We start from the raw sequence: 26,238 nt of genomic DNA, 5'->3' as shown, positions 1-26,238 counted from the left end.
AAAACCTAGATCGGGGTCTTTCTGGCACCCCATCTGGGACCACAGTTTGCGCTCCTCCTCAGAGACGTCCCCCTGAAAAGTACGCACCTCCCGCATGTCTGGCAAACCCGATCTGCTTGAGTCATGGAGGATTGCTTGACGGGAACCCGAGCGGACTACAACTACCAAGGATTGTGCCGCACTCTTCGCTGTCTAATCTGCTAAAGCATTGCACGTAGTGACCAGGTTAGACATGTGGGTGTGGGCTGTACATTTAATAATAGCCAAAACTCGAGGTAGCTGTAGAGCGGTGAGTAAGTTGTTTACAAAGGTGGCATTACTAATGGGGTGGCCAGAGGAAGTCAGGAATCCCCATGTTCCCAGAGAGCCCCGTAGTCATTTACAATTCCATATGCATAATGGGAGTTTGTGTAAACGTTCCCACTTTAGTCTGTTGCTGGGATACAGGCACGAGTCAGAGCAAACAGCTCAGCCTTCTGGGCAGAGACAGCTGCTTCAAAAGAAGCTTGCTGAACAATTTCACTGTCTGTCACTATTGCATATCCAGAATATTATTTCCCTGCTGGATCCATAAAAGAGCTTCCATCCTCATAAAATTGCTTCGGGCTAGAGGGGGATACTGCAGAATGGATGGGAGAGTCTGTCCTTCCTTCACGGTGATCCGGACAGGGGGACAGTTGGTGCGACCGACTTCATGGCCTGAATTTGCTCAGAGATGGGGTACAGCGTCTTGGGATCGGTCAATATTAAAAGTGTGTCTCACCAAATGTCCCGCCTTCACCTCAGACTCCTTCCAGTATCGGAGTTGGACCGCAGCCAAGTCTTGCCAGTCTCCCTCGGTGCTGGAGGCTTGTTTCAGCAAGGTGTAGGCAATGAACTCTGGGCTCTTTGGCTTGAACCCAGAGCAAACACTAACAGTGGTACGGGGAACCACCAGTTCTGTCTGTCACCAAAGGAAATCCGGAAATTCGGCCAGTAATGCATTGCCCACTTTTCCTTTAACCTCTCCAATCACCATGACAGGGAACTTCTGTCCCTCGAGGGGTGCATAATATTGACTTTCCTCAGCTGAGCACCCGTAATGTCACAGCACACAGTCACGTGGGGGTCGACCACTGGCAGAAGGGGTTCAAACGCAGTGGAGTCCAGATTAAGTGCCCACCACTGGGGGGTCGGAAATTGGGAAAGCTATCAGTTGTTCACCTGTCACAGGGTGACACCGTTGCCTGTGCAGAGAATCTCGACTTCCAACAGACAGAGCAAGTCTCTCCCTGCTGGATTACACCCCCTACTGCGGGGTGCTGACTGTAAATGAAACCTCACACTGGTTCCCGTGGAATTCCACCTCCAGTGGCTGGTTATGTGAATACGTACGTTCCGTGCCTTCGAACCCAGACAGAGTGAATGTTGCATCTGATAAGTGCAATCCCTTTTCCGATACTATTTCCCGATTGAGAGTGGTTGTATTGCCCCCATATCAATCATAAATGGAACTGGAGTAGCAGCAACTGTCAACATTACATTGGGCTCTTCCTGAGGGGTGGTACTCACGGTAGGAAGCATCCTTGCTTGTCAATTTCTAAACAGGTTGTTGTCCCCACCTGTCCCTTGGTAGGTTGTTGTTCCCATTTCTGATCCGCAGATATAGCCCGCTCGCATCCTTCTTCCCACTGAAGATATTCACCTTTAATATTATTTTCATATCTTTTTATTATTATTATTATTCAACAATAGCACAAGTGCATCGAAGTAACAACACTTACAATGCCTCATAAAAGAGGAAATTATCTTGAGGATTAAAAATTTTGTGAATTAAAAAAAAGAAAAGTGAGGGAAAAAAAGAAGAAACCCATTGGAGGTACAACCCCAGAGCCATGCGTCATACAAAAAGCTTCTAAAAATAAACATCAAACTGCCAAAAAGAAAGAAAAGATATATAAAAAAATTTACATTTAGATCTTGGAGGAAATCTATCAGTTAACTGAAATGATAATAACGAGCAGATGAGCCCCATCTCTTAAAATCAAATAAAGGTACAAAGGTTCGACTTCTAATTTTCTCCAAGACACAGCATCACCTGAGAGAGCCATTGTGACAAAGTAGGAGCTGATATATCCTTCCATTTCAACAAGATGGCCCTCCTAGCTATCAATGTAACAAACATGTTGGTCAGACACAGAAATACCATGGATATTTTGAGGAATTATTCCAAAAAGCATAGTCAATTTATTAGGTTGTAAATTGATTCTGAGTGCTTTAGAAATTGTCGAAAAGATTGACTTCCAAAACTGTTTTAATATAGAACATGACCAGAACGCATGTATCAGTGTGGCTATCTCATTTTTACATCTATCACAATACTTGTCAACATTGGGAAATATTTTTGGAAGTCTCTCCTTCGTCAGATGGTAATAATGTACAATTTTAAATTGAATCAGTGAATGACGAGCACAGATCGAAGAAGAGTTAACCAGCTTCAGAATCCATGTCCAATCCTCCAATATAAAAGGGAAATTGAGTTCCTTCTCCCAATCCCGTTTAATCTTAAGTAAATGACGCTTATCCCTTTGTAATAATAAATTATAAATTCTTCCAATAGAACCTTTCAATGAGGGTTTCATACTCATAATAGTAACTAACAAATCAGCCTCCAATATGTAAGGAAAATTACTTAAATATTTTTGTAAAAAAATGTAACTTGAAGATATTGTAAAAAAGTGAATATAAGAGAGAATACTTATCGACAAATTGTTCAAAAGACATCAATCTGCCTTCTTTAAATAAATCCGAAAAAGAATTAATACCTTTATTTTTACCATGTAAAAAAAATTGGAACACTCCAAGAAGGTTTAAAAAAGTAATGTTGATAAATTATACTACAAAGTTTAACTTTTTTAAGATTTAAAAAATTGTGGAGCTGGATCCATATTTGTAAAGAGTGCTTAACCACAGGATATAGGTTTAAATTAGCAACTTTAGCTAATTGTATAGGTAGAGTAACTCCTAATAACGAAGTTAAATAAAACTGTTTCACAGCTCTCAGTTCCTGGTCTACCCAGATTGGCTGTTCATTCCTATCAACCCAATATAACCAGAAGGACATACACTGCGTTAACAGCCCAGTAATACATTCATAGATTAGGCAAAGTGAGACCACCATCCTTTTTCAACTTTTGCAAATGACATTTACCAATTCTTGGTCTTTTATTATCCCAAATAAAAGATAGAATAATAGAATCAATCCGATCAAAAAACTTCTTAGTAAACAAAAACAGGAATATTCTGAAATAAATATTAAAATTTTGTTGGGCGGAAGCAGACATTTTGCTTGCTTCTTCTGGAATAATCCCAAAAGTTGCTGTAAGTGGATTAGGTTGAACATCCACATCTATAACTTTAGATAATATTCCAAACACATCCCTCCAAAAATTGTTTAAACTTACACATGACCAAAACATATGAGTTAGAGTAGCCACTTCTGCATTACATCTCTCACAAATAGGGCTTATATTAGAAAAAATATGCGCCAATTTATCTTTGGACATATGGGCCCTGTGTACTATCTTAAACTGAATTTAGATATGGCGTGTGCAGATAGGTGAATTATTGACTAAATAATAAATTTTACTCCACTGATTATCTGAAAGTGAATGTTGAAGTTGTACTTCCCAGGTGCGTTGAACCCTATCATTAGACGACATGCGAGCATTCATTAACTGTTTATAAAGGATTGCTATTAATTGTTTTTGACAAGGTTTAAACTGAAAAATAGCATAAGCCAAATTTAAAGAGCAGGCTATGGGGTAAATCGGTAAAAAATCACGTAAAAAATTCCCAACCTGTAAATATCTGAAAAATGTGTATTAGAGATATCATATTTGTCCATTAACTGTGAAAAAGACATTAAACAGTCTTGTAAAAACAAATCTAAAAAAGTTCACTAAAGGAGGAAAATTGACTTTATAAAGATCCTGATATTTTTTAGTAATTATAACACCTAAATATCCAAAAGAATCCATGACTTTAAAAGGAATATTATCATATATAGAGAAAGATTCATTTAAAGGAAGTAATTCACTTTTACTAAAATTTATTTTATATCCTGAAAGGGCTCCAAATTTGTCATATAATTTTTAGCAAAGCAGGAATAGATTATTCAGGCTTGGATATATATACCAATAAATCATCAGTGTAAAGAGAGATCTTGTGCATGGTCTTATTCACAAAAATCTCATGAATATTTTCGGCTTCACAAAGAGCAATAGCAAGGGGCTCTAATCTTAAGTTAAATAACAAAGATAGATAGATAGATACTTTATTCATCCCCATGGGGAAATTCCAACTTTTTTCCAATGTCCCATACACTTGTTGTAGCAAAACTAATTACATACAATACTTAACTCAGTAAAAAATGATATGCATCTAAATCACTATCTCAAAAGCATTAATAATAGCTTTTAAAAAGTTCTTAAGTCCTGGCGGTAGAATTGTAAAGCCTAATGGCATTGGGGAGTATTGACCTCTTCATCCTGTCTGAGGAGCATTGCATCGATAGTAACCTGTCGCTGAAACTGCTTCTCTGTCTCTGGATGGTGCTATGTAGAGGATGTTCAGAGTTATCCATAATTGACCGTAGCCTACTCAGCGCCCTTCGCTCAGCTACCGATGTTAAACTCTCCAGTACTTTGCCCACGACAGAGGCAAAGGACTTAATGGACAACCTTGGCTTGTCCCCCGTGATAGCTGAAAAAAGGAGACCTAGAGTTATTAGTGACAATAGTAGCAATAGGAGCTTTATATATCATTTTAATCCAATAATTAAAATTAATACCAAAGCCAAATATTTCTAAAGCATTAAATAAATATTTCCATTCAATTCAATCAAATGCTTTTTCAGCATCCAAAGATATAAGGCATTGTGGAGTTTTAGAAGGTGAATATATAATGTTAAATAATCTCTGAACATTTGAGAAGGAATAATGACCCTTTATAAAGCCTGTTTGATCTTTAAAAATGATTTTACCCAAAATACTCTCCAACCAATTGGCCATTATCTTTAAGTGAAACTTAGCATCAACATTCAATAAGGAAATAGGTCTGTATGAGGCACAATCACAAGGATCTTTATCCCTTTTGAGAATTAAAGAAATAGAAGCTTCATAAAAAGTAGAGGGTAAATCACTTTTCACAAAAGATTCTTTAAACCTCTCCAACATATATGGAGAAAGCAATTTTCCAACTTTTTTTATAAAATTCTACAGGATAACCAGTAAGTCCCGGGGCCTTACCAGATTGCATTGAGAAAATAGCTTTATGAATTTTGGATTCAGTAATTTAGGCATCCAGAGTTTTTTGATCCTCAACAGAAATTTTAGGAAAAGCAATTGTTCGTAAAAAAAAACCATTCATTTCAGAAGAGTCTACTGGACATTGAAATTTATAAAGTTCAGTCTAAAAGTCTTAAAAAATCTTAGTAATTTCTTCATAATGCCAAGCCAGGGTACCATCTTTTCTATGAATTTTCAAAATTTGCCTCTTGGCTCTAGCTGATTTTAATTGAGATGCAAGTAGTTTATTATTTTTATCTCCAAAGATATAAAATTGGCTCTTTAACTTAAGTAGATAACTCTCAATTGAATGAAATAATAATAGGTTATATTATGATTGAAGTTCCACCCGTTTTTAAAATGTCAATATTAGGGGAAGTCACATAGATATTATCTAAATCTTTAATTTGTTTTGAAATTTTATCTAATTTTGCTTTTGTCTGTCTTTTAAGTTTAAGTTTAAGTTTTAAGTTTAAGAATAAGAAATAATCTGACCACGTAAAAATGCTTTGAATGTATCAAATATAATTAAATTAGACATACCTCCTATATCATCAAAAAGAAAGAAATTCTTTTATCTGGCTTTCAATAAAACTGGTAAAGTCAGAGCATTGCAATAAAGTCTGAGACATGTGCCATGGTGGACGGCCAAAAATGTCATCGTGAAATTCAAAGGACAAACTCAAAGGCGCATGATCAGGTATAGCAATAGCGTCATATTCACAGTTTTTAACATTAGGCAAAAGACGGGGATCAACTATAATATAATCAATCATCGAATATATTTTATAAACATGGAAAAAAAAGAACATTCTCTGTTATCAGGGTGTAAATGCCTCCATAATTCGATCAACCCAAAATCGGTCAAAAAAGAGTTAATAACTGACGCAAAATGATTTGGAAGTCGTTGATTAGTTGAGCTCTTATCAATCATAGGATTTAAACAACAGTTAAAATCCCCACCCATTAACAACATATACTCATTTAAATCTGGCAGTAAAGCAAATATTCTTTTTAAAAAAGAAGGATCATCTAAATTAGGACCATACAAATTAACCAAAACAACCTTTCTATTACAAATCACTCCTTTAACAATTAAAAATCTACCATTAGAATCTGACTCAATATCCTCTTGAGTAAATATATTAGATTTAATAAAGATAGAAACCCGCTTAGTTTTGCTCTGAGAAGTAGCATGGAGTTGTTTTCCATTCCACCAGCAAAAAAAAATCTAATTTGATCTCCTGCCTTGATATGCGTCTCCTGAGCAAAAATTATATCAGGTTGGAATCGATTAATAATTTTAAGTCTTTTTTGTTTAATAGGATAATTCCAACCACGTATATTCCAAATTATTACATTAATCCATTTAACTGCCGTACTATAATTTTATTCTAATTTACTTTATACATGCGCAGAACACATACCAATACGGGATTATCAAAGATGGCAGTGATGAAGAATAAAGCCATATAGAAAACACGCATGCTCCGGAACCGCCCAATGGGAAAAAACTCCTAACTCTAAACCCACCCACCCTCCCAAAAGCCTGAAAAAAAGGCAAGTGAACTAAGATAGATGCGAAGACATGGGCCACTCTGTTGGTCTCATCTCTGCCTCCCCCCAGCCAGTACATAAAATATATAAAATGACCTTGCAAGAATGACAGTAAAGTCTCAACAAAGGAGAGTGTTTACATTCTATCAGGTGTTAAACAGAAAAAGAACCAAAATAATATAATCTCTTAGAAAGAAAAACCAGCGCCATCTTAAGTTTAGCTTTAAATCCCTAAGAAAACTTTAAATTCAGTTATAGGGCGCTGTAATAAAACAGATTAAAAAAAAAGTTAATAGTATACTTAACTGAACTAAATTGATGGAAATATTAATTAGTAAAATCATAGTAACTTAACCCTCCCAGATAAATATATAAAAAGAAACCCTGTTGGTAGAAAAAAAAACTACCAGTTAGTAATTTAAGAAACAACAAAAAAAATCAAACCAAATATTAGATAAAAGGAACAAATCCTTTTATCCTCTTTTCTCAGTCAAATATGTAATTAACCATTTGAACAGTCAAACTTGAACCGTAAATCTTCTTTCCAAAAAAAAAATCCAATAGGATGTAATGATGAGCAGGTTTTCTTTTCTTCTTTTATTAATCTGTCAATGAAATATCCAAATAGCCTTCATATGTCTTCTTTTCGTAGTGTGAGTAATATACAGATAATCAAACAGCTTTTCAGATAGTTCATTCAGTAGTAACGTCAGTGGTGGTGACAGGTATAGCCTGGACAAAATCCAGCTCGACTTTTGGGTCAAAGAAAGTACATGGGGAAGAATTAGGAGGAACATCTTTCATTCTTGTCGGGTAACTCAAAGAGGGAAGTCGTTTCATATCATATGCTTGTTTCATTACCAAAGCAAATCTTGCTCTTTGTTCCATTACTTCTTTTGGATAATCTTCATAAAAACGGAGCTCAGACTCATTGAATCTGAAAACTCTGTTTTTTTGCCTGTCGCATTATTTGATCTTTAATTTTAAAGTGATGAAAACAAACCAAAATAAATCTTGGTCTGGTTGAGTCTTTAAATTTCGAAGTGGACAGCCTGTGTGCTCTTTCAATAGCAGGTAGCTGTGATGAAATAGTCAAAAATAGATCATGAAAGAGCTTACCAAAGTAAACCATTAAGTCTCCATTTTCAGCTCCTGACTGCAATCCAACGATTTGTATGTTGTTTCTCCGAGACTTAGTTTCCAAATCAATAATCTTATTGACGATATTTTTCCAAACGGGTTGTAGTATCAGACAGTTTTTACTTAGTTGACTTCAATTCCTCTTCATGATTAGTAACTTGAGTTTCCATATCTTTAAGTTTTCCCAGAAATAAGTTCATTTCATTATATCCTTTTCCAGTTGATCTTTAATTGCCTTATTCTGATCTTGAATTGATTTCAGTGTCCGAACAATATCTTTAGCCCATGATGGCATTTCATCAGATCTTTCCTTCGGCGTCTTTCCTTTTTCATTACCTTTGTCAGTAGGTTCATACAGATTCTTCCCACTTCTCGTAGACATAGACATATCACTCCCCTTCAAGAATCAGCAATTAAAAATTTGAAATTCAAAATTTAAGCTGTGAGCGGGAGAGAAAACTAAGAGCAGCACAGAATTGGTGCTACTCCATCGACAGACAGAGGCAGTCTCCATTCACCTGTAATATTAGTTCCCTTCGGGGTTGATTGGCATTCGAAAGCCCTGTTCCAATGATATGTCAAAGCTCATTGCAATCGATTTTGGTCATTGTCAGGCCAATCCATATTATTTGTTAATGATGTTGGCTAACTTAGTTGGTAAGCATTGGAGCAGTAGGGCATTAAATTGGGGGGGCCGGATTCACATCATTAAAGGCTTGGTCTCCTGCGAAAGTGCTTTAGCAGGCTACAAAACTCATACAGGGTCGATATGCCAGACACGGGTTCGGGATCCCGTGTTTCCCTATCAGTTCTAACTTTAGACTGACATTCCTACCCTTCTCTCCTATGTAGACCGGCCTTGGTTTGCTTACGTTGTTTTTCCTGCTGTCGTTTTGGGCGCCCATCCATCCATTCACGCTCTGTTTTTAACGTCTCCCAACCTTTGGTGTTCCTTCTGCAGTACTTACCTCTATCCTAGTGGTCGCCAACCTGTCGATTGCGATCGATTAGTTTACCTTTGAGACTTTCCCAGTAGATCCCGAAAAAAAAGAAAAATAAATACACAAATACTGTTGAGAGATTGTTTCCGGATTGTGGGGTTTTAGTTTCATTCTTTCTACTTGCGTGTAACTACACAGTGCACCCAACCACTGGGCCGCGAGGAAACAACATGAGTCATCTGCACCTTTCCTCATTCCCTGTCAGCCCACTGTTGAACTTGAGTGCTCGCGAGGTCATCAGTCGCCTAACCGCAGTGACACCCTCACGCCAGAGATCACCAGTTGGCCTCGGGCGGCCGGTGGGAAGTGCCGTCACTACTGGCCTGGAGTGCTGCCTCTAAACCTGTTTAGCACACTGAATGTTTGTGGGGAATCCGGTGCTAAAATATTCGCAGACGACCTAATTCGGGCTCAGCGTTTCATAGGTATCAGAGCAGCTACCGTGCTGTGATCTACTGAAACAAACTTTTGTCGGCTGATAGGTCCTACAAGGGGGGGCGGGCATTTTACTAAGGCCAAGGTAGGGGTTCTTGGGCTTAAAATGGTTGGTGACCACTACTCTATCCCTTTATCTCATGCATTATTCCTCCAACTTGCTGATAATATACTGTTCCACTTTAAAGGTAGGTCACATCTGGAATTTTTCCAGTCAGCCGAGGATTTCCTTCCACGCTGCTGTGTGGTGTTGTGAAATCATGTACAAGGCAAGTTACAGCAGTAGTTTGCCATTGCCTTCTGTTGAGTGAGTTGTTTTGTTCACCAGCTCTAACCCCAGCACAGATGAAAGTGTGCAGGGGAGTCAGCTGGATTCGAACTCGGGACCTCTCGCTTCGAAGTCCAACGCTGAAGCCACTAGGCCACCAGTGGCATAGCCGGCAAAGTTCCACTTTACATCTGCCTTTTCCTTCCATTCCCTTTACAACAATTTCCACTTCTTTGCTCAGTTCTTTTTCCAAATCAAATTTACTGCTTGTTCTCATGAGGTAATAACCCAGGCTCCTGCAACCTCCCCCATCCGTGGCCACATTTTGTTCCCCAATTTCTTATTCAGCACTGCAGTCAACATTCACAAATATTTTTCCTTGTCTGGAGAACTCTCACACAAATTGTGTCGGGCTGCTGCTGGCCCACTCGTATCAATTGACTGCAATTGACCAATGGTCTCTAAGTAATTTATTGGGCAATTAACAATGAGATAAATTTACCCGGCTGGCACCTCCTGCTTAATTGATCAATTTACCTGGCATGTCTGCCTCCTGGCCACTTAGTAAAATTTTGCCTACCTTATACAAATCTCCCAACAAATTCTTTCCCGATCCTGTCAAGTATGTGATCAGCCTTGGGTGAGGCACCATACGTCCAAAGGAACTAACGGTGAGTGACAAATTTAAAATACCCATTGGGCTTCCGTTCGGTCTCCACAGTCCCCAGAGTGGTCCAGCTGCTTACTCAGCCCGTCTGCTTGGCACTCCCTATATTGGGCTCCCGTTCGGTCTCCGCAGTCCCCAGAGTGGTCCAGCTGCTTACTCAGCCTGTCTGCTTGGCACTCCCTATATTGGGCTCCCGTTCGGTCTCCGCAGTCCCCAGAGTGGTCCAGCTGCTTACTCAGCCCGTCTGCTTGGCACTCCCTATATTGGGATCATGTCCGTGATGCCAAATGTTAAAGTTGAATCTGAATAAAACTCAGGAGACCAACTTCTTATCGACACCACGGTTTATTGTGCATTCAAATGCCTGCAGGAGTTTGAGACCCAGTTGTCAAAGGGAAGGCACATAAGCACTGCCACCTTCTGACAAGTCGAATGACTTAGGTTACAGCCGTATATTTATACATAGTACATCCCATACATTAATATTGCAAGATGTTATTTGAACTGGCAAAACTGTGTGTTGATGCAAAACTTAATTACTTAGATAACAGAGTTTGCTAAATGGTTTTAATTATAGATGGATGTACTGTCCAGTCCTTATCAGTTATTACCTTTGCAAGGCCCTGACTTAATTGCAAACAGATGTTCATTCCTGTCCTTATCAGTGAGTCCTCCTCCCTTTACTCAAACGAGGATACAATGTATAATATTATCAGCTCTCAATGTGTCTCTCTGCAAGCCACAAAGAACTGGTAATGAGTCTGTCTTAGCTAAACGCTGAAGATTGAGTTCACTTCAGTTCAAAATTCCTATTCACTCCCAATTATTCTTTTAGCCAGAGGTTACACAGGTTCAAAATGAATTTTTTATGTACCCTCAATTCGTCAGGAGGGTTCAGGGGAAATATTTATGCCCAATATAGAAACTGGTGTTACCTGTGTGTATTGTGGCAATGCAAGAGGTGCTGGAGAATTTGTAAGTTGGAAGAAGTGGAGTAATATTTGCAAATCTGACTTTTTAAAGCATAATTAAGCAAGCAAGCCACATATGGACAATATGAAAAAGTTTTGGTGAGAAAATCCTTCATTACCCGTTACAGGCCTGCTACATAGGTTGTGTGAGAGTGCAGATGAACTCGATCAAACCCAGGGGAGATCAAAGTACTTATCAACAGTGATTTGCTAGCTGTGAAAACGATTACCTCTCTGTATAAAATTCACTGTGCACATGTCACTGAGTTCAAAAAAGTGCACAGTACATGATTTATGTGCACACTGGTCATTACAAATTAGAGGGGACATTGGTGGGAAGGTGGTGAGACCTCCAGTGTCCCTGATGTCCTCACATACAAGATGTGCACCCTGCACGTTAAGGAGTTGAAACCTGAAATGGATGATTTCCGGATCATCCAGGAGTTGGAGGGGGTGATAGATATGACATGAAGAGAGTTGAGTTACACCCAAGGTGCAGGACACAGGAAACTGGGAGAGAGTCAGGAAGGGGAATGAGGTTAAATAGACATTGCAGAGTACTCTTGTGCCCATGAAACATAACAAAAGGTAGACCACTTTAGAAACTGGTGGTGAAGGGGATTATCTGACAGAGAAAAGTCAAAGGGGTGATAGGGGATTCATTAGTTAGGGGAACAGAACAAGAGGGGACTGATATCCAAGTGGTAAGGGTTGCTAGTGCTAGTGTGGGTTGAACGGGTGATGTGGTTAAAATAAGCTGCAAGGGGAATGGGAGCCAGAATGAGCAAACAGATAATGGAGAGGGTGAATTGAATTGAATTGACTTTATTAGATACATACTTCATAAACATGAGGAGTAGAAATCTTTATGTTATGTCTCCATCTAAATGTACAATGTGTAATTTATGGTAATTTATAATAGATCGTTTGTACATAGGACAGTCAATATTACATCGAAATGCAATTGTATCAGCATGAATTAATCAGTCTGATGGCCTGGTGGAAGATGATGTCCCGGAGCCTGTTGGTCCTTTTGCTGTGGTACCATTTCCTGGATGGTAGCAGCAGGAACAGTTTGTGGTTGTGGTGAATTTGGTCCCTGATATCCTTTGGGCCCTTTTTATACACCTGTCTGTGTAAATGTACTGCATAGTGGAAAGTTCACCACTACGGATGTGCTGGGCTGTTCGCAACACTCTCTGCAATTTCCTGCAATTAAGGGAAGTACAATTCCCATACCAGGCAGTGATGCAGCCAGTCAGGATGCTCTCAATTGTGTCCCTGTAGAAAGTCCTCAGGATTTTGGTCCCCATCCCCAACTTTTTCAACTATCTGAGGTGACAGAGGTACTGCTGTGCTCCTTTTACAACACAGCCGGTATGTACAGACAATGTAAGGTGCTTTGTGATGTTTATGCCGAGGAACTTAAAGCTGTTCACCTTTTTAACCCAGTATCCATTGATGTCAATGGGGGTTATCCTGTCTCCATTCCTCCTGTCGTCCACAATCAGCTCCTTTGTTTTTCTGACAATGATGGAGGGTTTGTTTCCTTGACACCAGTCAGATGTTCAGATCATAGATAGATTCAGCAGTTAGATGGTTGAGACTGGTGCAATGAATGTGCTGAGCTGTGTATATCACAATGCAAGAAGCATCGTAGGAAAGCCTGATGAGCTCAAGACAAGGAATTATGATATTGTAACCAATATTCGGACTTGGTTGCAGCCAACAGCCTGAGGGATTTAGAGGAACAAATTTGTAGAGAGATTGCAGACCATGCCAATAAACAAAAAGGTTGATTCAGTAAATGATTTTAACTTTCCATTTATTGACTGGGACTCCTAAACTGTAAAGGACTAGATGAGGTAGATTTTGTCAAATGTGCCCTTAATCAATACGTAGAATTCCTGATGTAGAAGTGTGCAATAAGCTGTTAGGAATTGATCAGGGCTGGTGACAGAAATTAGTGATCATAATGCCATGAGATTCAAAGTAAATAGGGAAAAAGAGTGGTCTGGACCACAGGTTGAGATTCTAAATTGGAGAAAGGTCAATTTTGATGGTATCAGAAAGGATCTGACAAGTGTGGTTTGGGACAGGCTGTTTCCTGGCAAAGGAGTACATGTAAGTGGGAGGCCTTCAGATGTGAATTTTTGAGGGTGTAGAGTTTGTATGTGCCTGCCAAAATGAAAGTTGAAAGGTAACTGGTCCAGGGAACCTTGCTTTTGAAGAGAAATTGAAGCCTCGTATATTTTGTTCCTCTAAATGCCTCAGACTGTTGGGTGCTACTGAGACCCATTAATGACTACAAGTCATGATTCCACGCACTGAGCTCATCTGAATTTTTTTGTTGTCTTCTTTTGGTTTCTCAAAGCTTCCGAATAGTTTTTGTTCTTTTGTTTACCCTCTCTTTGACATTTATGTTGGCTTTGGTTTCTCATTTTAACCACAGTTGTGTCCTCCTGTCTTTCTAATGCTTCCACTTCTGTAGCATCACTCAGCTCCCGAATTGCTCCAGAAACTCCAGCCACTGCTGCTCAATTGTCACTCCTACCCTTCCCCTTCCAAACAAGTTTGGCCAGCTTCTCTGCCATAGAAACATGGAGAAGTTCAGTAAAGAAACAGGCTATTTGTCCCATCAAGTCAATGCCAAAAAAGCATTTAAACTTGCAGTGCGATCTGGACCAGCTGGCAAAATGGTTTGAGAAATGGAAAATGGAATTTAATGCAGACAAGTGTGAGTTGTTGCACTTTGGTCTGACCTACCAAGGGAGGTCTTTCACAGTGACTGGTCGGGCACAGAGGAGTGTTGTAGAAGAAAGGGACCTCTTGTAGAAGAAAGTCCTTAATTCACTGAAACTGGTATCACAGTTAGATAGAGATGGAAGGGAAGATTTTAGCCCAATGGCCTTCATGAACAAAAGTACTGACAACAATAGATGGATGTTATGTTGACTTGTAGAAGACGTTGGTGAGGCCTAATTTGGAGTACTGAGTGCAGTTTTGGTCACCAACCTACAGGAAAGATGTAAGGACTTTGAAAGAGTTCAGAGAAAATTCACAAGGATGTTGCCAGGTCTGGAGTACTTGGGTTATAAGGAAAGACTGAACAGGAGTGTAAATGCAAGCTGGCTTTTACCACTGAGATGGGGTAGGAGTACAACCAGAGGCCATGAGTTAAGGGTGAAAGGTGAAATGTTAAGGGGAACATGAGGGGAAACTTCTTCACACAGACAGTCATCCACGTGTGGAATGAGCAGCCAGCTCAAGTGATGCATGCAAGCTCGATTTCAACATTTCAGAGGTTCATGTAGGTACCTGCATGGTAGGGGTATGGGAGTGGGCAGATTAAATAGTTCAGCATAGACTAGATGGCCCAAAGGGCATGTTTCTGTGTTGTAACTTTCTACAAGAATGTGAAATATTACAAAAATTCACTCTGTCTTTTTAACAGCTGTGCGGACCAACCATTCACCTCAACAGGAATTTTTTATATGGCATTAAAACTGTGGCACTTTAAGTTAGTAATACATAAAAGAAAATCCCAGATGCACATCAAGAAAGACTAATTGCGTGAGATTGTTTTTGTTACTGTGGGGCCAGGCACCCATGCAGCTCAGCAGGAACAGGGAATAATACCAATGGAGAGAGTCCAACTCAGCAAAGGTACAAATTGGAGATGGCAGAAATGCCCCATTCTTATAGAAACAGGAACAGCATCAGGGAATTGATGGTCATTCCAGATACCAGCACTCTGCCCAGTCAGGAGATGATTTCTCTGTCCAACTTGGGTAGAACCTCACTGTAACAGTGTGATACCAGATCAAACCTTGGTAACTCAAGTAATCTCATCTGAAATGTTGTCCTACACCCATTGATGGATTTTGTAAATCTTTTTACAGGTTAAAAACTAGAAGGAATTTGTCTCCAGGAAGTTCAAACACGACACACCAGTTGGGTTGTCTCTGTCCAGATATTTAAGAAGTGGAGCAAGGGATTCAATCAACCATCCTTCCTGCTCAGACTGTGGGGAGGGATTCACTCGGTCATTTGACCAACTGGCAACCCGTCATTTTACACAGGAGAAAGGCTGTTCACCTGCTCAAACAGTGGGAGTGGATTCACTCGGTTATCACAATTGAAGGTACATCAGCAAGTTCAATCTGGGCAAGGCCATACACCTGTTCTGTATTGTGAGAAAGGATTCAGTCAGTCTTCCCACCTGTGGACACACCAGTCAGTTCACTCTGGGCCAAGGCTGGTGATCTGCTGAATATCTGGGAAAGGATTCACTCAGTCATCTGACCTAATGGCACACCAGCGTGTTCACACTGCGGAGAGGCTGTTCACCTGCTCAGAGTGTGGGAAGGGATTCACTCGGTCATCCACCTTACTGGTACATCAGCGAGTTCACACTGGGGAGAAGCCGTTCACCTGCTCAGAGTGTGGGAAGGGATTCACTCGGTCATCCACCTTACTGGTACATCAGCGAGTTCACACTGGGGAGAAGCCGTTCACCTGCTCAGTCTGTGGGAAGGGATTCAGACAGATATCCCATCTACTGAGTCATCAGCGAGTTCACACTGGGGAGAAGCCATTCACCTGCTCAGAATGTGGGAAGAGATTCGCTCACTCATCCAACCTACATAGTCATCAGCGAGTTCACACTGGAGAGAGGCCATTCACCTGCTCAGAGTGTGGGAAGGGATTCACTCGGTCATCTCTGCTACTGGCACACCAGCAAGTTCACACTGGGGAGTGGCCTTTCACCTGCTCAGAATGTGGGAAAGGATTCACTGAGTCATACACCTTACTGGTACATCAGCGAGTTCACACTGGGGAGAAGCCGTTCACCTGCTCAGAATGTGGGAAGAGATTCACTCAGTCATCCAATCTACAGAGACATCAGCGAGTTCACATTGGGAAGAAGCCGTTCACCTGCTCAGAATGTGGGAAGACATTCGCTCACTCATCCAACCTACATAGTCATCAGCGAGTTCACACTGGGGAGAAGCCGTTCACCTGCTCAGTCTGTGGGAAGAGATTCACTCGGTTAGCTAACCGACAGAGACATCAGCAAGTTCACACTGGGGAGAAGCCGTTCACTTGCTCAGTCTGTGGGAAAGGATTCACTCAATCATCCCAAATACTGGAACACAAGTCAGTTCATAGTGGGGAGTGGCCATTGTTATGAATCCCTCAGTTTTGTTTAATATGGACTGTCATTTTAAGAGAGATTAAGAAGGTGAATCAGTCTGACTTGCAGCTTGTTTAGTTTTAACTGAGGACACAGACACTCAGAGGCAGACGGAGATGAATGAAAACTGGAAGGATTGAAACCAGGGAACGAGTGGCCAAAGTTCCCTGTTTAGAACTGGGAACACTGTTTAGAAATTTCCTTTGCCCACAAGGGTGGGTTAATTATCCATTCACCATACATCGAATGTGTGGTTGTCACCTCATTTAACCCATAGGAGTGGATCTGATTTGGGATATCCTGTGGAGACCACTTATGTGTTAACCCTTGCCTAGGTGTGATGTGGTCATTCATTTGTAGATGATACCCCTCATGACAAGTCACTTTCGGTGATAATTCGTATGTAGATTTGTAAAGATGACGGATAAAATCTACAGCTACTGTTCTCTCATTTTAACACTGTGTAACCTGTAGAACAGACAGACAGACATACTTTATTGATCCTGAGGGAAATTGAGTTTTGTTACAGCCGCACCAACCAAGAATAGTGTAGAAATATAGCAATATAAAACCATCAATAATTAAATAATAATAAGTTAATCTTTGCAAGTGGAAATAAGTCCAGGACCAGCCTATTGGCTCAGGGTGTCTGACACTCTGAGGGAAGATTAGAAAAGTTTGATGGCCACAGGCAGGAATGACTTCCTATGACGCTCAGTGTTACATCTCGGTGGAATGAGTCTCTGACTGAATGTACTCCTGTGCCTAACCAGTACATTATGGAGCGGATGGGAGTCATTGTCCAAGATGGCATGCAACTTGGACAGCATTATCTTTTCAGACACCACCGCCAGAGAGTGCAGTTACACCCCCAGAACATCACTGGCATTACGAATGAGTTTGTTGATTCTGTTGGTGTCTGCTACCCTCAGCCTGCTGCCCCAGCACACAACAGCAAACATGATAGCACTGGTCACCACAGCCTCGTAGAACATCCTCACCATCGTCTGGTAGATGTTAAAGGACCTAAGTCTCCTCAGGAAATAGAGACGGCTCTAACCCTTCTTGTAAACAGCCTGAGTGTTCTTTGAGCAGTCCAGTTTATTGTCAATTCGTATCCCCAGGTATTTGTAATCCTCCACCATGTCCACACTGACCCCTTGGATGGAAACAGGGGTCACTGGTGCCTTAGCCCTGCTCAGGTACACCACCAGCTCCTTAGTATTTTTCACATTAAGCTGCAGATGATTCTGCTCGTACCATGTGACAAAGATTTCCACCATAGCTCTGTACTCAGCCTCATCTCCCTTGCTGTTCAACATAACTGTCTTCTCTCGACATTTACCCTGAATTACAAATATCTCTCTCATCACCAATTTTGTGGATGAACTGAACTTTCATACTTTACCATCTGAAGACTCCAAGCCTTGTTTCCCCCGAGCTCAATAGTTTGGGAGTTATATTTACACACATACATACACATAACACTGTTAATTTTTGTTTAACTTGCTTAAGTTACTATATTATAAGTGGATACTAATAAGCATTGTGGTTTTCACATCAAAAACAGACTCCAGTAGTAGTCTGTTGCTGCTGGTTCGTTTCTGAAGCGTTACGGTTCATAACAAAATGGGGCCTGCATCTGGGATATGATCAAATTTGAGGATTGATTAATTATCGATTTCATTGGGGAAATCTCTTTTGATTTATTTCTGTGTGGAAAATTTGCAGCAATGGATGTTGATCGATGTCAGGAAGCGCCAGCCTCTGAGGCATTAGAGGATGCCAGAAGGGTTGAGTTGTTGAGTATTGCTGAAAGGTTACATCTTGCTAAGGTGAAATTGACAATGAGGAGGGCACAGATGCAGAGGATAATAGCTGAACATTATGTTTCTGAGAGTGTGTTTAAAGTGGAGGAGTTGGAGGTGTTTCCTGAAAGTAAACCTAGTGAGCTTGAGCTCCAGTACAAGTGAGAAAAATTAAAGATGGAGGCTGTGGAAAGGCAGAGGCAGTTTGTGGCTAGAGAGGCAGAAACACAGACAGAAAATTGTCTCATAAAGTATAACAAAGGGGAAGGCTCAGCAAGCCGATTCTGCTTTGACAGTTGATGAAGCAGCTGATTATTTATACTGCACCAATCATCGCTACTGGGCTATAAACGTGCAGGAGCAGTGTATGGTTCAGTGCTTTGCTCAAAGACACTCACGCTGCCTTGGCTGAGGCTCGAAATCATGACCTTCAGATCGCTAGTTCAACACCTTAACCAGCTGGCCATGCACCACACATTACGACCTAGTGAAACAGGCTGTGCTCAGAGCTTATGAGTTGGTCCCAGAAGCATACAGGCAAAAGTTTAGACATTTGAAGAAATCTGTGAACCAGACTTATATGGAATTTGCTTATGAGAAATTTGTGTGTATTTCCCGCTGGTGCACATATAAAAATGTAAATGATGATTTTAACAGCTTGAAAGAGTTGGTTTTAATTGAAGAATTCAAAAAGTGCATGCCTGATGACATAAAGACGTATTTAGATGGAAATGATGCTGCCACTATGCAGGAGTCTGCTAGATTAGCAGATCAGTTTGCTTTAACTCATAAGGTTATGTTTACCCTGAATAAGAGTTTCGAAAAGAGTAGCAGGGATAACCAGGGTAAACCAGAAATTAATGCTGGGATTTGTCACACTTGTCAAGTTGTGGCTAAACCTAATCAGGTCATCCCAGTGGCCCCACTCCAGCCTATACCTGCATTCAGTGAAACCTTTTCCAAAGTTATAGTGGATTGTGCTGGCCCATTTGCCAAAGGCTAAAGCTGGCCATCAGTATCTGCTAACTATTATGTGTACTGCATTCAGATTCCCAGAGGCAATGCCTCTCAGAAATATTAAAGCTAAAAATGTGTCGAAGGCTCTTACCGAGTTTTTTTTTACTTTATTCGATTTGCCTCAAGAAATCCAGTCTGATTAAGGAAGTAATTTTACATCTGGGTTATTCCAGCAGGTAGTTTATGAACTGGGAGCAAAAGAAATTACATCGTCTCCATACCATCCGGAATCACAAGGGGCTTTAGAAAAATTTCACTCTACGCTCAAGACATGAAATGATCAAGACATACTGTGTTGAAAATGGAAACGACTAGGATGAAGGAATACATTTGCTTTTCTTCGCAGTAAGAGAGTCGGTTCAGGAATCATTGGGCTTTACTCCATTTGAACTCGTATTTGGTCGCAGAGTGAGGTGACCTTTGACCTTGTAAAAGGAGCGGTGGATTTCTGGGGATGTACATGTTAACTTGTTAGACTATGTTTTAAAGTTCAAAAATAAACTACACCAATTCTGTAGTCTACCGAAACAAAACTGAAAGATTTCTCAAAACAAAATGAAGTGTTGGTTTGTTAAGCAGGGTTGCGAAAGAAAATACCGGGTGGGGGATAAGGTGCTTGTCTTATGTTGACGAATCCACTTCAGGTGAAATTCAATAGACCATATGAAATAGTCTCTCAATTTAATGATGTGAATTATGTTAGTACAACACACGACCGACGTAAACTAACACAGCTGGTACACATAAATATGATAAAGCCTTATTTTGACAATCAGGCACCATCTGTGAGTGTTGTTGTCAAAATATATGAATCTGGCAACCCTGAGAATGAAACAATAGACTCGTCTGAGACTTTTCACAAGCCAAACATGGTCCCAGTTAGAGTAATGAACTCCGTTGTTCCAGAAAATATTGATAACAAGTTTGCTCATCTGCAGCCAAAGCAACAACAACAGCTGAAGGAATTAGTTCTGAAGTTTAAAGATTTATTTCCCGATGTTCCCAAGCAAACCACGGTCTCAGTACATGACACAGATATTGGTCAAGCCAAACCGATTAAACAACACCCATATCGCATGAACGTAGTGTTATGAAACCAGTAACTGGTTTCACTTACCAGCAAAGATAGATATGTCAGTTGAAGTCCAATGGTACTATTTTCAAAAGTTTTATTAATAAAGGGGCACAAAAATTAAGGTTAATACAAACATTCAGATAACATGCGTCAATACTCAATCTAAAACGCAGGTACATTAATAATCACTCAGAAATAAGCTCTTTCGTTGTCTAGGGTATAATACTGAGTCCAATTGGAAATATAAAGAGTCACTCTGAAGTCTGCAGGCTTTTCCCTTTTGGTTTCACGTGTTGGAGAGAGAGAGAGATAAACGGAAAAACTTGCCCAAAACATCCGTGGAATCAGGGGAGCGATCTTCCCCGTTGTTAGTTAAAAGCGATCTTCCGTTGGTTCTAGCCACAAACCCCGCATTCGGAATTTAACGCACGTGGCTTCCTTCAAAATGGCTTCCCGTTCCCATGGGAAGCGTTATCGTGCTTCTTGGTGTCTCCTTGGTGCGTCTGAGGGTCGTCCTCTTTCAGACCCTTCTTTATACTGCCTCACGGGATCTCAGGTGTCAATCAGGTTGCAGGTGATGCAATCTCTCTCTCAACCAGCCCACTTTGCCCGAGGGCTTTACAATGTCCCTGCGAGTTGGCACGTCTGCAGTTCCCAGGTGTCTCCTGAGAACAATGCCACAGTCGCCAGCTTTTGTCCCAGTGGAATGCGGTATCCAGCACGTCGCTGTCTTTCCATTTCCTGTGTCCATTCGGCCTGTCTCTCTCTCTCTCTCTTGCTCTCTCTCTCGGGTCATTGACCCCCCTTTCACTAGGGCTCTTGCAATTCTCACAAAGGAGGGGGCTGGTATCATAACACCTCCCCTCTTAAAGGTTTTTTTTACCAGCGGTAAAAAAACACAGAGTGGTACAGAGTCTTACAGAAATTTTGAATCTAACACAATACAGAAGCTTTTCTTTTCACTACAGAGTAATACAGTTATACATTCAAGTCAGCATCTAAACAGTTAACAATTACAGTGCCCCTTTCCTTTAATACCTTAACCTCACGTGCCATGCTAACGCCTGGCAGCATCAGACTTCAATTCAATAACCACCTATTTATTTATTGTTTTCAGCAACAAAACTGCGGAGGTGTGATCTTAGCTTAGGTGCATCTACAAAAGTTTATGCGAATACTAATCGTTTCGGTCGGTTTACTTCGCCGGCAGGTCTCCAAAGGTCTGTCTTTATTATTCACAGGCTTTGGCTCAACCCGTAAAACCTGCTTTGCTGTTTAAAAAAAATGGCATCCCCATTAACCGTCACCTCTTTTCTGGCGAGTCCCCCCGTTGGGACTTTGAGTAATTTGGCGTGGTGAACTCCCGCCCGCCTCGTTCATCGGGGCTATTTTTTCAACACCATGCCCCAAACTGTCAAGACCCTTCAGGCTATTTGTTTTTAATTCCAACTCCTCTTTCAGGTAGCATTTCGAATGCAACCTCTTCACACCCCACCCTGGCGTAACAATAGAGTGGGGGGCCCCGCTATTTCCCGACTCACTCTGTGAGCGATCTGCCAGGTTTAAAATTTCTTCCTTCGACTTGGGAACTACAGACTTTCCGTTTCCTTCAATAACAATCCTCATTCCCCCCCTTAAATTCGGCATTAACCTTGGCCCCACTCTCGAATACAAACACCGTGGAACTCACACTTCCCACGGTTACCAAGGTTAACCCTTTTCCTACTGAACCAACCCTATCTGATCCACAAAGACGGCCGCCCCGTTCCCCTGAATCAAACACCTCAGACTTCCCCTGAGCTCTGTTACCAGGTTCAGCACCACGTGCGCCCCCATCTTGGACACACTCAAACGGGACATTGGCCCCTTCCAGGCTTTCAATACCCGTACCTTTTTCAAATTCTAACGTCCCCCGATCCTTCCAGTTACTTTCTAGGCAGCCCCCCGTTGGGGAAGGCGCAACCCTGCGAGCTGAAACAACCTCCTCGGCCATTTCAGCTGACTTCTCCACAGCAAGGATACCCTTCCTCTCTAAGACTGCCCTCATTTCACTCTCGGGACCATCGAGAACACCTTTAGAACTCTGAACTTCTTCAAACAATTCTGCCAGACCAGACAGATTAACCATGTCCAACTCTGGACATTTTAACAACTTTATCCGTTTCTCAACTTTAGTTCCTACCTCTAGGACCTTTCTCTTCACTAAGGGCAGGGCTATTTCCTCTCCCTTACCCCCTTTTACTTTACTGCTTTCTGTTTTACCACCCTCGGAACCCTCATGGTACAGGGTCGGTAAAAACATCTTGGCCAGATTACTGCTGGCCCGATTTAAACTGCTCACTGCTTTTCGGGACAGGCTGCGAGTGACTGCGCATGCGCGATAGCTTTGGGACTCTAGGGGCGGGGCCACCGCACTCGCCAGTCTGCGGGTCGGCATCATAGCTGCCACCGTTTCAAAAAACAAGAAATAACTATCAACATCCGTCTCTTCGAACGGAGGTACTACTCTCAGCTCCCGACTAACATTAAACCGCTCTCTCCTTAGCTCCTCCCTCTCTCTTTCTCTCCCCGCTGCCGCTCTCTCGGCTGCAGCTAACTCTCTGATCCGAATTTCATGCTGTCTTTGCCTCTCAGCTTGATCCTGCTCGTTTTCCACCTCTAACCCCTTCGCCAAATTTAACAAGTCTGATTTGGTGCTCACCTCTAGCGCCGCCACAGTCGCGTTTTTCATAAATTCACACACGTCCATCTTTGCTGGTTTTTCTGTCTGGCTACCTGCGTACCAGATCCAAATTATTTTTTTTTGACTTACAATCCCGATTGACTGACCTCCCCCTTTTTGGTGTCAAATCCCGAGACGAGAACCCCACTTGTTATGAAACCAGTAACTGGTTTCACTTACCAGCAAAGATAGATATGTCAGTTGAAGTCCAATGGTACTATTTTCAAAAGTTTTATTAATAAAGGGGCACAAAAATTAAGGTTAATACAAACATTCAGATAACATGCGTCAATACTCAATCTAAAACGCAGGTACATTAATAATCACTCAGAAATAAGCTCTTTCGTTGTCTAGGGTATAATACTGAGTCCAATTGGAAATATAAAGAGTCACTCTGAAGTCTGCAGGCTTTTCCCTTTTGGTTTCACGTGTTGGAGAGAGAGAGAGATAAACGGAAAAACTTGCCCAAAACATCCGTGGAATCAGGGGAGCGATCTTCCCCGTTGTTAGTTAAAAGCGATCTTCCGTTGGTTCTAGCCACAAACCCCGCATTCGGAATTTAACGCACGTGGCTTCCTTCAAAATGGCTTCCCGTTCCCATGGGAAGCGTTATCGTGCTTCTTGGTGTCTCCTTGGTGCGTCTGAGGGTCGTCCTCTTTCAGACCCTTCTTTATACTGCCTCACGGGATCTCAGGTGTCAATCAGGTTGCAGGTGATGCAATCTCTCTCTCAACCAGCCCACTTTGCCCGAGGGCTTTACAATGTCCCTGCGAGTTGGCACGTCTGCAGTTCCCAGGTGTCTCCTGAGAACAATGCCACAGTCGCCAGCTTTTGTCCCAGTGGAATGCGGTATCCAGCACGTCGCTGTCTTTCCATTTCCTGTGTCCATTCGGCCTGTCTCTCTCTCTCTCTTGCTCTCTCTCTCGGGTCATTGACCCCCCTTTCACTAGGGCTCTTGCAATTCTCACAAAGGAGGGGGCTGGTATCATAACAGTAGAAAATGTAAATTGGCTGAGCAATTGTTGTAAGTGTGGAAACAGATTCAGTAGGTCTCAGAGGCACTGATTATGGGAAGGTAAATGCAGTAACAAAAACAGATGCCTGTCCTATCCCTAGGGTGGATGATTGCATCGATAAGGTTGGAATAGCTAATTTCTTACAAAGATTGATCTGTTGACAGGGTATTGGTGTGTTCCATTGACGGACAGAGGTAGAGAAATTTCTGCATTTGTGACACCATCTGGGTTGTATGAATACAATGTTTTGCCTTTTGGAAAGAAAAATGCTCCAGGAACATCCCAGAGAATGATTGATTTTGTAATTCGAGGGTTAGGACACACAGATGCCTATATTGATGTCTTTGTCACAGGGAGTGACACTTGGGAAAGAGCATATCTCTGCAGTAGAAAAGCTGTTTGACAGGCTTTCCCAGGCCAGCCTTACAGTTAACTTGGCTAAGAGTGAATTTGGCCATGCCTCTGTGACCTGTCTTGGCTATGTTGTAGCTCAAAGGAAGTTGGCTCCTGTTCGGGCAAAAGTCCAGGCAATATCTCAAGTTCCTATTCTGACTGCTAGGAAGGCTCTTAGAAGGTTTCTGGGAATGGATGGATATTATCGTAAGTTCTGTAAGAACTTTGCTGCTATCACTCTTCCTCTGACTAATCTCCTGAAGAAGGGTGGAAAGTTTGTTTGGACTGAACCTTGTAAGGAGGCATTTGATCGATTGAAAGTTATTATTTGAGATTAGGCCAATCAATGTAGTATTCTCAGCATATTTAATTAGCAGATTGGAGCTGTGGGTGGCAACACAGGTCATGGGTGCACAGAAAGTAAATGACAGGGCCAAAGAGACAACCCTGTGGGTTATGTGTCCTGAGGGTCAGCGAGACAAAGGAGATGGAGCCCACTGTTACCACCTGCCGGTGATCTGACAGGAAGTCCAAAATCCAGCTACACAAGGCAGGGTGAAGGCCGAGGTCTCTGAGCTCCTTGTCGATACTTCATGCCTTTGTATGGCTACTGCTCTGCCCATGACTGCAAGGAACTGCAGAGAACTTTGGAGAGCAGAGAACATCAGAGAAACAAGTCTCCACTCCATGGACTCTCCCTACACTTCCCCTCCCTTGGAAAAGCAGGCCATGTACACAAAGAACCTCATAACCTGGACATTGTTGCTGCAAACCCGCTCCCACATTGGCAGAGAGATACAAAAGACTTAAAGGTGTTCCTGGTGTACCACCAGGCTGAAGGATGGCTTCCTGTCGGCAATTAAATGAATGATAAAATGGACTCGGCCTTCCAGTGTAACTCGACGTGACCCTGCACCATATGTCTATCTGCACTGCACTTTCTCTGCAGCCATAATGCTTTGTTGCAGTTATTTTTCTGTTGTATATGAGCTCAATGTACTGTTGTAATGTATCGATCTGTGTGGATGGTACATCAGGCAAGATTTTCACTGTAGCTCAGTACGTGATGATAATAAACAAATTCCACATTTTAATTGTGTGGAAATATTAGACAGACTGAGCTTCTGCTCTGGAACCACAGAAGGAAACTGACCTGTTGTCATTTCTGTGAAAAGCAAATATATGGAAAATGCTTCAATCTCACATTACGATCTGCAGTAAATGGGATCAGGTGACCGGTGGTGGGTCTCCCATATTAATATCAGAATCAGGTTTAATAGCACCGGCATGTGTCATGAAATTCGTTGTCTCTGCCGTAGCAGTAGAACCTAATTCTTAACAAAAGATTTTAACAATTGTGATTTAAAATAAGTATATATATAGTACAAAAATAGAAAAAAAATAAAAATGTAATAAACTATTCTGATTGTGTAAATGTAATAAACTATTTTAATTGTTTGGATCTATTTGATCCGGATCCATTGCGTTGTCTGAAGGGGACAAAGGTGAAGCTCCACGTACACGTAGAGCAGTGACCCGCAAATGCTGCAGATCTGCAGAAAAAAGTGAACAGGAAACGGGATCAGGTGACTGGTGGAGGGACTCCGACCTGAACCGATGACTCTGCTCCTCGGCCCTCACACA

The 26,238-nt window shown here is 41.5% G+C and overlaps 3 protein-coding genes across 3 annotated transcripts in view; all 3 read left to right on the top strand.

Annotated features, from left to right (window-relative positions):
- The window catches only part of LOC140720845 (uncharacterized), a 202,431-nt gene that overhangs the window by 6,225 nt on the left and 169,968 nt on the right, over positions 1 to 26,238 (top strand). The window lies entirely within an intron of this gene.
- The window catches only part of LOC140720808 (uncharacterized), a 290,042-nt gene that overhangs the window by 138,540 nt on the left and 125,264 nt on the right, over positions 1 to 26,238 (top strand). The gene's annotated exons all lie outside the window — the stretch shown is intronic.
- LOC140720810 (uncharacterized) lies at positions 11,348 to 16,560 on the top strand. Its single transcript, XM_073035653.1, has 2 exons — positions 11,348 to 11,370; positions 15,708 to 16,560. The coding sequence occupies exons 1-2, from the start codon at positions 11,348 to 11,350 to the stop codon at positions 16,558 to 16,560; spliced, it is 876 nt and encodes a 291-aa protein (XP_072891754.1).

This window comes from Hemitrygon akajei, unplaced genomic scaffold (assembly GCF_048418815.1).
Source record: "Hemitrygon akajei unplaced genomic scaffold, sHemAka1.3 Scf000047, whole genome shotgun sequence".
Classification (NCBI taxonomy): domain Eukaryota; kingdom Metazoa; phylum Chordata; class Chondrichthyes; order Myliobatiformes; family Dasyatidae; genus Hemitrygon; species Hemitrygon akajei.
Note: the sequence above shows the minus strand (reverse complement) of the source record. Positions and strands in the feature narration are given on the sequence as shown.

What these genes read in the sequence shown, in the direction of transcription:
- LOC140720810 (XM_073035653.1), top strand. Translation starts at nt 11,348, where the DNA reads ATGCAAGAGGTGCTGGAGAATTT. An exon ending in CAAGAGGTGCTGGAGAATTT is followed by an intron (nt 11,371 to 15,707) that starts GTAAGTTGGAAG and finishes CACTGCGGAGAG; the next exon opens with GCTGTTCACCTGCTCAGAGT.